Below are 12,075 nucleotides of genomic sequence, written 5' to 3'. Positions count from 1 at the left end.
GAGACAACCCTTAACATTAAAACTACTCAACTAGGGAGCTGATTGAGATGCACCCACTGTCAAAGCCCACGGAAGGAAGGCTTCCACCACTAAAGCAGCAATCTTTGAGGATAATGTGTGCAAATCTGGAGTTCATAGCGGGCTATGTTTGTGCTATACTATATATTATATCAGTAAAGTAGTCTGTTATTATTTCTTCTGGATACGCAAATGTTTTGACCACGACTCTGTAGAAGTATATGTGGAGATTTATTGCTTTATTGATACAGAAATTAGTTGCCTTTTAATTATTAAGGACTGCAGTCCAGCCCAGGGTTATGGTACAACAGCAGTGACACTTACCCTGACAATGATTTTTTCAGAAACTTTAGCAACCAGCAGGAAACTTTCTTCTTTTACAGTAGCATACAGACCAACCGCCATCATAAAGTACCTATCAAGCATAAACAGTAACATACAGTACAGCTAGTTATAATTAAATGGTCAAATCTGTAGGTAGCATTGCAGCTTTCAGACAATACATTTCACGGATGCAAACTTATCATTTAAATTGGTAACAAAGATGTGATCCCCTATTGCAAAACTACATGTAACAATTTCTCCCCCCAGACATATTTGAGAACTTGCAAATGCATTGGTGGAATAGTGAATAGTGATGGACATAATGAATAGTGGAGTAACATCTCAGAACTGGCAAAAAAAATTTTTTACGCTTATCAGTGTTGAGCGGTAACTTCTTTAACCGGGTATGCTGGGTCACGCATCATGTCAAAAAATGCTCCTGATGCAGAAACATTAGATGGGTTTATTATAATAAGCGAGAGGCTCAAGTTCGCTCTAGAGAGAGTGCTTACTCTCATGATACAGTTGGTATTCAACCAGGGATGTGTTTCCCGAAAGCATCGTTAGCCAACTATGGTCGCAAGTTCCAACATTATCAGCATAGTTGAACGAGTCAGTTTCTTTAAAAGAAGTTTTTTAAAAGAAGTTTTTATATTCTTTAAAAAAAGTAAATATAGTAGAAAATAGATCATCATGACATGGAGTCGCCGGCGCGTGAACTGGACTCCTGTCTCATAAATTAACCGAAACTCAGCGTATAATGTAGCTACTTGCCTCACAGACTTGAGAAATATAAAAAGCTTGATGTCTACTTTTAAACAGAACATTTAAAAACGATAAAAAGACTGCTCTCTGCTTATGTAATCCGTATGAAATCTGCATTTCTCTCTGGCGCGTTACTGTGAAGATCGCGAGTCAGCATCGTCAACTTCATCTTGAAGCCGACACACTGACACAGAAAAACCTTGTTTATTAATAAACAATTAAAATCTCTCCTTGCTATATTTGACATATTCATAATCATTACTTTTGCCGGTTCTTTGTGGCAGCTTTTAGATACTTTATTGGGAGCGCCACGGTCACCCTTGTTACATGAACGCGTCACCACTGCATCAGCACCGAAAACATGATTTTTTTTTTTTTTAAATCTAAAATAAAAAATCATGATACGAACCGAATTGTAGGTTTGGTCTATCGTTACAGCCTTAGTAAGATGAGAAAGCAGGAGTTTGTCATGGTTGTAAAAAAAAACAATGGCTATCTGAACATCTTTGCCAAGCGCAAACCAGTAGCCTACGTAATCAATAAATTATCGGGGAGGGTCATGCCTTTTTTCACAATCATTTTGGAGGGTCATAGAAAAATGTATTACTGGCGAAGGGAGGGTCAAGTCTTTTTTGACTAAAGATCTCAAAACTCCTCCGGTGGCCCCTTAAATAAATAACGAACAGTCCCTAATTAAAAACATTTTCAACTCAATATTAAATTCCACAGGGATCTTTGGATCCTTAAAACCCGGGTGCGAATTGTGAATTAAGCAGAGGGCGGTTATTTTTATTTATTCAAATAAATCTCGAAAAATAAAAAAACCTTTAATCAAAAACTCGTTCTGTATAGGGAACCCCCTAAAGTTTTTTTTTCTGTTTTTTTTTTAAATTACGATTGGAATTACTATAGCCTACAAATGTAAATTCAGTCATTATGTTGGATACTCTTTGTTCCTTAGTGTGAAATAGAAATGCATGTTAATTTTATTTCATAATAAGCACAAAAAACTATAGACCTATGGTGTAACAGAATTTTAGTAGGCTACTAGACAAATTTCTTTGCATTAATAATTAAAAAGATTTTTTACAGTAGCCTGTGTTTGTTCAGGATTTGACCCTTGACATCTAAATCATTGAAACCTAAGTTATACCACTCAACCACGAATTTACTAGAAAGCCCAGAAGTTTACAGCAAAGTCCAGAAGTCAGTGGGTGCGCGCACTCGAGAGAGAAGTGCTCTTCATTCGTCTCATTCCTCAATAGAATAGTAAAAATAATCAGCGTCATTGCAGCTAATTTATTTTCACTAACTGTGAGATATGATGGTCTTGTTGTGGTGTATTTTTTGTTTGTTTGTTTGTTAGTTATCGCACTGCTCCCCTGAGGAATAGGCTTATGTTGCCCACTGACATCTGCAATATGAAATATAGGCTATATGGTTGTCGTCTCTATTTTTAACTTTTGATTCTATTTTTCTGTTCTATTCTGTTTAAAATGCACTATTACTAAATGTTGCTTTCGTTAAATTTAACCAAATCTGTTGTGGCCTAATAGGCATTGGCTATTTAGGCTACTTTTTTTTTTGCTCTAAAAGTTTGTTCTATTCAGTTTTGTTTGTTTATTTTTATATATATTTATTCTCATTCTTGTTGAAATAATGAAAAAAGTTTTTTTTTAATTAAACAGCCTACAAACAGAGATATATAATAGTTCACTGTTCGTTCAAATAATAGTTTATATGTATGTCGCTTGTTTAAACAACATTAACCAAATGTTCTTTATTTATGTAATCATAAAATTATTACTGTAACATGCAGTTTCAACTACACCAAATATTAGTTTCATTATTATACAAGCAAATGTCCATAACTCTTTTTTTGATTTTTCAGGTTTTTTGTTGGCTTATTTGGAAATTACTATAGTTGTAGTATTTCATCCTTACTGTTAATTGACATAAGCCCCACTCAAAATGCACAATTGCAACTGTTTTGCAAAATGTCCCTTTGCGCCACCTGGCGGCCATTTCACGAATGACTTTGAAATGGGTCTGGTTTATTTTGTGACTGTTTATTTTGTGACTGGTTCATTTTGAAATGGGACTGTTTTACAGTTCTGTAGCTGGCGCCTAGCGCGGCGGTAATAGGCATTCCCTTTCAGTCGATAACGTCGGACGTAGTCGACGCGACTGAAATGGGATCACGCTAGGGAGCCTATCATCTTCGATTACTATTGAACGAGCCAATGGAATTTGGCGTGCGTGATTTGCATCACACACTCCGCCCCCGCGGCGCGGGTATAAATACGGAAGTGGATGCACGCACTAGTTGCCTTTCGCTTCGGAGCCGTTCGTCTTTGATGTCTCTGAAGAGTGCTGTTGTGTTCAACGAGCGAGTGTGTCGGTGTTCTTGCGGGAAGACCTCTCCAGTGTTGGTGTTCTACAGCGTGGTGCAGCGGTGATCGCGAGCTTCTCAGCTCTCAACTGCTGTTTTAACAGCATCAAATTTCTACTGTTTGTTTGTGTGTTGACGGTTGGTTAGAGGGCGAGAAGTGAGTGCTTCACTGTTAGTTGAAAGACTATTCAGTGTTTGCCGCGGTCATTCCCTGTGTGCTCCGGCACTGGTGACGGTCCCATTTCCTAAAAGAGCAACACGGGTGTGAGTGCGTCTTTTTCAAGATGCCATTCCATCCGTGCGTTTCTGGGTGCGGTCTGGCACTATCCCCTTCTGACGGTCACGAAAGTTGTGTCGCATGTTTGGGCTTACAGCATGCTGAGGCAGCTTTCGTGGATGAGACATGTTCTCACTGCGGGAACATGTCCATCTCGGTGTTGAGATCTAGACTCGCCTTCGTTAAAAGCGTTGGCGCAGTCCCCACCTCTGGGCCCCGCCCCTGTTCTTCCTCTGGGTTACCTTCCCAGAGGAGGACTGGGGTGCCGTCCAAGCTGGGTGATCTGAGGATCACAGTGAGGGGTAATCCGCCCGGCCACGCCCCGTGGGTCCCTCACTCCTCTTTCACACCGCAACCGGTGGAGCTCCCCATTGATCCCGCTGGTCCCTCTGTAATGGACGGGCCAGCCGTGTCATTTGGGGCCCCTCCAGGGGATACGTTGTCAATCGCAGCATCGGAGGGGGAGCTGAACTCTGGAGATGATGACTCGGCTGCGCTGCCTCCCTCCGGGAGACCAGTGTTGCCCGAGCCAGATCCAGAGATGTCAGCTATGCTGAAAAAGGCCGCCGAGGCGGTAGGGCTCGTGTGGAACCCTCCACCGTGTCCCGAGCCGTCTCGGTTGGATGATTGGTATATCGGGGCGGGCCGTACTGGTTCTCAGTCCGCCGCCCCGGTTCCTTTCTTTCCTGAAGTGCATGAGGAGCTTACGAGGGCATGGATGGCACCTTTTTCTGCCAGAAACCGCCTGAGTAGCTCCTCCCCTCTCACTACCCTTGATGGGGGAGCGGTGAAGGGTTACGAGGCTATCCCTCCGGTGGAGCGGGCCGTTGCGATGCAGTTATGCCCAACGGCGGCCGCTTCCTGGAGAGGTGATCCTCGTCACCCCTCTAAAGCCTGTAAGTTCTCGTCCGCTCTTACGGGCAAGGCTTACAAAGCTTGTGGGCAAGCCGCTTCCTCCTTGCATGCCATGGCGTTGCTCCAGGTCCACCAGGCCCAGGCACTCATGAACATGCACGAGGGTAGTTCGGACCCTGAGCTCATGGGTGAGCTCCGCACTGCAACTGACCTCGCCCTCCGGGCGGCGAAGGTTGCAGCTCGCGCGGTGGGTTCGGCGATGTCCACACTAGTGGTCCAGGAGCGCCATCTCTGGCTCAACCTGGCCGATATGAGAGATGCGGACAAGGTTCGGTTCCTGGACTCTCCCATTTCCCAGGTTGGGTTATTCGGCGACGCTGTGGAGAACTTTGCCCAACAGTTCTCTACAGCTCAGAAGCAGACGGAGGCCATCCGGCACATCCTGCCTCGGAGGGACGCTGCTGCCTTCACCCGCCCCCCGAGGTCAGATCCTCCGCCTGCTCGTCGCCGAGGGCGTCCGCCTGCAGCCGCCTCAGCTCCCGCCGAACCACCGCAGCAGCCTTCACCCAGGTTCCGGCGCGGAGCCGGCCGCGGAAGGGGCGCCCAGCCCGCTCCAGGCGCTGCCAAGCCAGGTGGTAAGTTCCAGCGCAAAAGAAAACGCTGAACCTGGACGGGCTCTCAGGGATGGAGGAGTTGCTTGTGGAGTGGTCGCCGATCCACTCCCTCTGGCTGGTTGGAGGGCCGGCTGGAGTTTTTTGTTATGTGTGTGTCTGTTCCGCCGCTGGCCCCTATAAAAACGGGGTCAGCGGTACCCACATATTCAGAAAAAGAGCAATTTTTCTATTCCTGAGTCCCAAGTGGGCCAGTATGGCGGATGTGACCCTGTATAATAGCCTTACATCCCCCAGCTTCCCTTGGTCGCCAACAGGCAGCTTGGGGCGTTCGAGGACCCGGTCATCCGCCTTCTCACGTCCCCTGCCGCTGGTGGAGACAGGTAAGTGTTGCACTGCACACTAACACCACTGTCTCTACTTTGCTGCCCCACCTCAGGCTCGGCGACCCCGCTCAGGTCAGTGATAGTAACATCACATTAGGTGTTGAGCAGACGTGCTCCTGAAAATTCAGTGATATTCTTCACACCAGGTGTTGAGCAGTGCTCCTGACTTGGGCGTGCTTATCTTATCCTGCTGGCGAAGGATTTGATATAGCCGCTCCTCCAGCCGGTACGAAGGCCAGTTGTAAACTCGTTCTTCGTGCTACTAGGTGGTGGGTTGTGACCATCTTGGCCCAAGATTGGTCTGCAGCTTTGGCCTGAAGGACACGTGGTGTCCTTCCCCTCGAGTGCTCCAGAGCCCGTTGGGTCTTCAGGTCAGCTGGAAGAGAGTAATCTCGCCCACGGGCTGAGTATCTCTGTTTCAGTTTTGGAGAGGTACTCGATCCAACACGTCTCTCCAGTGAGAATGTGTTCAGCTGGGGTTGAAGTGAGAAAGGGTCCCACTGAAAAGATTCAGAGGCTCCTGGGGTATACGATAGCGACAGCCTAAGTTGGCTTCCTCCGTATGTGACCGCTTCAGCGCTAGCTTTACGATCGAGTCCCGAGGTGACCGTGGCAGAGCAGCTCACCCTGTGTGACTATAGTTCATCCCGGTCTGCTGCCAAACCCTCCTCAGCAGAGGGGCCATGTACAAAGGGCGTGTTTTAACGGGGGCCTGGGCGACCCCCGACTACACGGGCATTCGTGCCTCGAGTTGTTAGACATTGCGGGTGTCACAAACTCTCCCGTCACCTCCTCCTTGGAGTCAGACGCTTCTGAGGGCGCCTTGTTCCACCCCTCCCGCTTACTCAATCGTGCCGCCATCGAGCCTCACGACAGTTATAGCCAGGGCAAGTGGAGACTCCATCCCCTGGGTCCGCTGGGTCTTGACCATTCCGGGGCCGCTCAATTGCCCCCCCGGTTTTATTTTTCCGCCAGTGTTTGAGTAAACCGAGCGGACTACCCTTGGACAAACACGGGGTCCCAGCTGTCCCAGGGGCCCGCAGAATACGTTTAACCCCAGTGAGCCTTCTAAGAAGTGACGGCGACTCAGGGTCGCCTTGCGCTGCTCAGGTCAGTGAGATCATCACACTTCATGTTGAGCAGAGTTGCTCCTGAAACTCAGTGAAGTTCATCGCACTCAGGTGTTGAGCAGCAATGCTCCTGTAGCTCAGTGAGTCCATCACAGGTAGCGCAGTGAATTCATCACACGCAGTGCTGAGCAGAAATGCTCCTGGTGCTCAGTGAAGTTCCTCGCACTCAAGTGTTGAGCAGTAATGCTCCTGAAGCTCAGTGAGTTTATCACACTCAGGTGTTGAGCAGTAATGCTCCTGAAGCTCAGTGAACTTGTCACACTCAAGTGCTGAGCAGAAATGCTCCTGTCGTTCAGTGAAATTCTTCGCACTCAAGTGTTGAGCAGAAATGCTCCTGAAGCTCAGTGAGGGAATGCTCCTGAAGTTCAGTGAACTTGTCACACTCAAGTGCTGAGCAGAAATGCTCCTGTCGCTCAGTGAGGTTCTTCGTGCTCAGGTGTTGAGCAGAAATGCTCCTGAAGCTCGGTGAGTTTATCACACTCAGGTGTTGAGCAGGAATGCTCCTGAAGCTCAGTGAACTTGTCACACCCAAGTGCTGAGCAGAAAATGCTCCTGAAGCCCAGTGATCTTCACATGTTGTGTTGAGCAATGCTCCTGTCCTTTGCGCCCGTCACTTGCACCTACGTGCCATGTCAGGAGAGGAACAGGTCTTCATAGTTGCCCCTTATTGGCCCAACTAGACCTGGTTCCCTTCAACAGCCTTCCTGACTTCCCCTGGAAACTCTTTCGGGGACGGGGCACGATGGCACACGCGTTCTTCCCCCGGAGATTCCGGGCGGTCTTACATCTGAACGCGGAGGTTCAGGTGGCTATCACAAGACATGTGATAGTTACCATCACTTCTGCGAGCACCCCCTAGAATTGGGTAGCGTGCTTACGCCTTTAGAAGTGGAACCTAGTCGTTGAGTGCGTCTTCTCCCCTGAGGAGATCCTGAAAGCTTTCGATCACTTCAGTGCTCTCTTTCCTGCAAAATGGGTTGCAGTAGGCTGTTTTCCTGAATCACCCTCAAAATGATGTTGCGACGCTCATCGTGTTGCAGAAGTATGCAGAAGCACGTTCTGGTCGTCAGGTTCCTGAGGAGCAAGGTCTTGTAAATCCTTGTGTCCCTCTTTATCCTCTTGGGCCTTGTCCCTGGTGCGACTGCACTGCAGAGACCGCCCCTGAGCCACTGCAGGTAGTGAGTTAAAAATTCTGTTATATCAGTTCTCCTGCTCGCGTGGTCTCTACTAGAGGGTAGGGACTTGCTCGCTTTCGGTCAACGTATTGTGCCTGGAGTCTGGGCCGGCTAACTCTCACAGGCTGAGACCCCGGCTCGGATTGTGCCCAAGGTTCCTACCTCTCCCGTAATAGGAGCAGGTGGTGAGCCTGCAAGCGCTGCCCTGGAGGAGGCAGATCCAGCCCTGGCTTCTCTGTCCGTTTGCTTGGACGTGTACAGAATGCAAGTCATAGACCTCAGACCAGCTCTTCAAATATCTGTTGGAATTCAGCAGAGAGGGAAGGCTGTTTCCATGCAAAGTTGCACTTAGTGCTTGCCTTCATTTCGGCAAAGATCCGAGATGCAACATGTCCACTTAGGTGTTGAGCTCCTCTATGATGAGTGTAAAGGGCTCCGCCTGGGCGTTGACGATATACTTTGCTAAACAGATTCTAGAGTTGGGGGCTGGACGACACCTGGTTGAACCGCTGCTTCCCGTGGGCTCCCTTCTCATGAAGCCAGTTTCACCGTGAGCCCGGTTCAAGTGTCGGCTTGCTGCGCCATTCCCCTCCTATGGACTGGATACGTGCGCCTTTTTACTCCAGTTGAGTTCCCTTAAAATTGAACCCTGTTGAGTTCCTCCACACCCCTCCGACGTCGGACGTGCGGAACGTCTGGTGTTAGGCCTACCACTCGTAAGCAGTGTGGAACCTGTGTTAGGCTGGGTCCATATGTTGCGGTCCCTTCGGTGACCCCATATGTGTATTCTTCCACGATACGGCTCCCTGCGGTGAGCCCGTGTCTTCCCTCGGCAGAGTCTCTCTGCCGTCACTGTCCGGTGTGTCTCCCCCCGTCTTAGGCTGGAGCCACCCCAGTGACATTCCATATGTTAGACTGCCCGGTTGCCGCCCAGTTCATATGTGTATTCTCCACATTACCTCCCTCTGGGTTGGATGTGGCTTCCGCAGCGTCCCTTCCTTCCAACGTACGGGGAACGCTTTCCCAGTGGTCCTGTAGGAACAGCAGTGACTTCCCTGGCCTAAGCCCTGTCCTTCCCCGCCTTAAGTTTGCGGGGGCATCAGGAGGCTTTGGTTTAGGCACTGGAAGGTGGCAGCGTTAGTGGCGTGTTCAATGGTTGATCCCATTTCAGTCGCGTCGACTACGTCCGACGTTATCGACTGAAAGGGAACGTCCTGGTTGCGTATGCAACCCACCGTTCCCTGAAGGAGGGAACGGAGGACGTAGTCCCCTTGCCACTACCGCTGGACCACCGCTGACCCCGGGTTACTCTCGGCTCCTCAGCGAAAAGCAACTAGTGCGTGCATCCACTTCCGTATTTATACCCGCGCCGCGGGGGCGGAGTGTGTGATGCAAATCACGCACGCCAAATTCCATTGGCTCGTTCAATAGTAATCGAAGATGATAGGCTCCCTAGCGTGATCCCATTTCAGTCGCGTCGACTACGTCCTCCGTTCCCTCCTTCAGGGAACGGTGGGTTGCATACGCAACCAGGACGTTCTGGTTGACTACCTACTGTAGAAACACAGCTAAAGTATTCCTAATATTTTGGAATAGTGTGTGTGTGTGTGTGTGTGTGTGTGTGTGTGTGTGTGTGTGTGTGTGTGTGTGTGTGTGTGTGTGTGTGTGTGTGTGTGTGTGTGTGTGTGTTTTATCACCACAACTTGTGCCTACCTTACAGAACACAAAAGGTAGACTAGTGCTCGGGAGAAAAGCGTTTGAATTCTTTCATTATTGTGAACGTTTATTTTGTTTATGTTAGAGTTAATTTTGTTCACATCACGTATAATTAATGGCTGATAATGTGCGCCAGCGTTGTGTGTGCGTTAATTAAGATTCAAGAGGAAGAATTGTGATAGGCTAATGCAGAGGTCTTCAATCCTGCTCCTGGAGGGCCACTGTCCTGCAGAGTTTAGTTCCAACCTGCTTCAGCACACCTGCCTTTGTATATTCAAGCGATCCTGAAGACCTTAATGAGCTGATTCAGGTGTGTTTGATTAGAGTTGGAACTAAACTCTGCATGACAGTGGCCCTCCATTAGCAGGATTGAAGACCTCTGGGCTAATGCTTTTTCAAGAAAGAAGACATCACATGTAAAATAAATCCTATTTAGAAAGAACATAGGTTTATACCCCACTTACAATTTACATTTAAAGTGTTTATTACAAATAAATGACAATGCAAAAAAAAAAATTTAAATAAAAAAAAAATAGTTGCATTTACAATTCTTTAAAAAGATTTACCTGTTGAGACACACCTTCACTAGTGTCTGTAAGCAATATTATACATGCAATACCAGAGGCTGCAGCTTCAGGACCGCAGTTCAAGGAACTGCAGACTCCGGTATACTCCCCCTAAGAGCTTGATTGTGATGTTTGAGTTGAGGGAGGGAGGCGTGAAATATGCAAATATGTTTGTTTTTTTTGTAATTCCACTAGGTGCCATCAGTGTCACAGAAATGACATACTTTACATTTAAACGGTATGGTGCATAGGCTTAAGCCCAAAGTAGCCTATACTTTTTTTTTTTAACGCATATTCTGGTATTTGTACAGTCGAACTCCTAGCCTTTCAAAATATAGCCTACTCAATTTTATAACTTGTGTGAACGCAGGCAGTCAACACATGCACTCAAGAAAGTTTAATCTTTGTCCACAGTGTCTGCGCTATTTTTATCCAGAAGTTATGACCAATAAAAATCTCTTTGTTTTCTCTTAAAATAAAGTTTACTATCTCAAATGATGTCCTCCTCACTTCTTTCCCATCTTGAAGTATGACCAAGCGTCAAGTCAAATTTATTAGCGCTTCAAAATACACTTCGTTTTCAAGCAGCTTTAAATAAATTGTTATATTTATAATGTCTTGGTGCTTTAAGAAGTTTTATGGCTGGACAATATGGCGATATAACAATGATAGAAGTCATCTGGATTTAGATATACCTATATTGTATTTATAGTGTTGTCTAGCATAATGTATTCACAGGCTTTGCTTTATGTATTTCCCTAGCGTCGAAATCAGGTACATATAACTGTCGGGAAACCTAAATCCTAGCCACATTCCAGACCACTGGTTCTTTGGTAACACTGTCAAGTCCAACTGGCTTTAATTTAAGCAGGTAATAATTTGTTTTACTCCTGTTGGGGGGGCGTGTTCTGGCGGGGAAGTGACGGGGAAGTCGGCTGGAGGGAAAGTCAATACATCAATACACCAACTCCATGGTAAGGCTAAAGAAATGCACTTCTACTTTAAAAACACATTTAAATAGATTCCCTTGATATAGTTTCAAGTTAGGTGTCACCGCGCAAACTACACATCCCAACATAAATGCTACTGATAAATTATTTGTTATTCAAGTTATTCACTTTAAGATGAAAATTACCAAATGATTTACTCGCCCTCAAGCCATCCTAGGTGTATATGACTTTCCTCTTTCAGACGAATACAATTGCAGTTATATAAAAAATATCTTTGCTCTTCTAAGCTTTAATAATGGCAGTGGATTGTAACCAACAGATTGAAGCTCAAAAAAGTGAATACTTCCATCATAATATGGATGGCCAATAATATGGCCACATGGCTCTGGGGGGTTAATAAAGGCCTTTTGAAGCGAAGCGATGAATTTGTGTAAGAAAAATATTCATATTTAAAACTTTATAAAGTAAAATAACTAGTTCCCTTTCGTTGTCACTCCGAGTTACGTCGGATGACGACGAATGGGGTTTCGCTTAGAAAGCCTATCAACTTCGAGTATTACAAAACGAGCCAATGGCAAAGAAATGCCATGGGTCTGCGGAATTTGCATGGCGTAACTCCGCCCCACCTCGTGGGTATAAAAGGAGGAAGCCGGCAGCAAGCAGATATGTTTTCGCTTCGGAGCCAAGTGTATTCTTCTCTCCACAAGCCATCTCTGAATTGTCAGCTTTACAAACGAGTACCTCGAGTGTTGGTGTGACGGCGATCTACGGCGAGAGCGTGCTTCCTGCTGATCTGTTGCAGTGGTCTGCCAGTCGGTGCGTTTCTCCCCGGGTGCTTCAACACTTGAGTTTTCTCTCACTAAAAGAGCTTACACGTGGCACGTCTTTTTAAAGACGGCTCGCCCGTGCA

At 46.8% G+C, this 12,075-nt stretch overlaps 1 protein-coding gene across 2 annotated transcripts in view; it reads right to left on the bottom strand.

Annotated features, from left to right (window-relative positions):
* Window positions 1-12,075, bottom strand: part of myrfl (myelin regulatory factor like) — a 77,350-nt gene that overhangs the window by 26,075 nt on the left and 39,200 nt on the right. For both annotated transcript variants that reach the window (XM_077233887.1, XM_077233888.1), the window contains one exon: window positions 343-433. In XM_077233887.1, the coding sequence (XP_077090002.1) occupies window positions 343-433 (91 nt within the window). The remainder of the gene's footprint in view (window positions 1-342; window positions 434-12,075) is intronic.

This window comes from Siphateles boraxobius, unplaced genomic scaffold (genome assembly GCF_051911475.1).
Source record: "Siphateles boraxobius isolate OS27281-9 unplaced genomic scaffold, OSU_SipBor_1 19, whole genome shotgun sequence".
Taxonomy (NCBI): Eukaryota; Metazoa; Chordata; class Actinopteri; order Cypriniformes; family Leuciscidae; genus Siphateles; species Siphateles boraxobius.
Note: the sequence above shows the minus strand (reverse complement) of the source record. Positions and strands in the feature narration are given on the sequence as shown.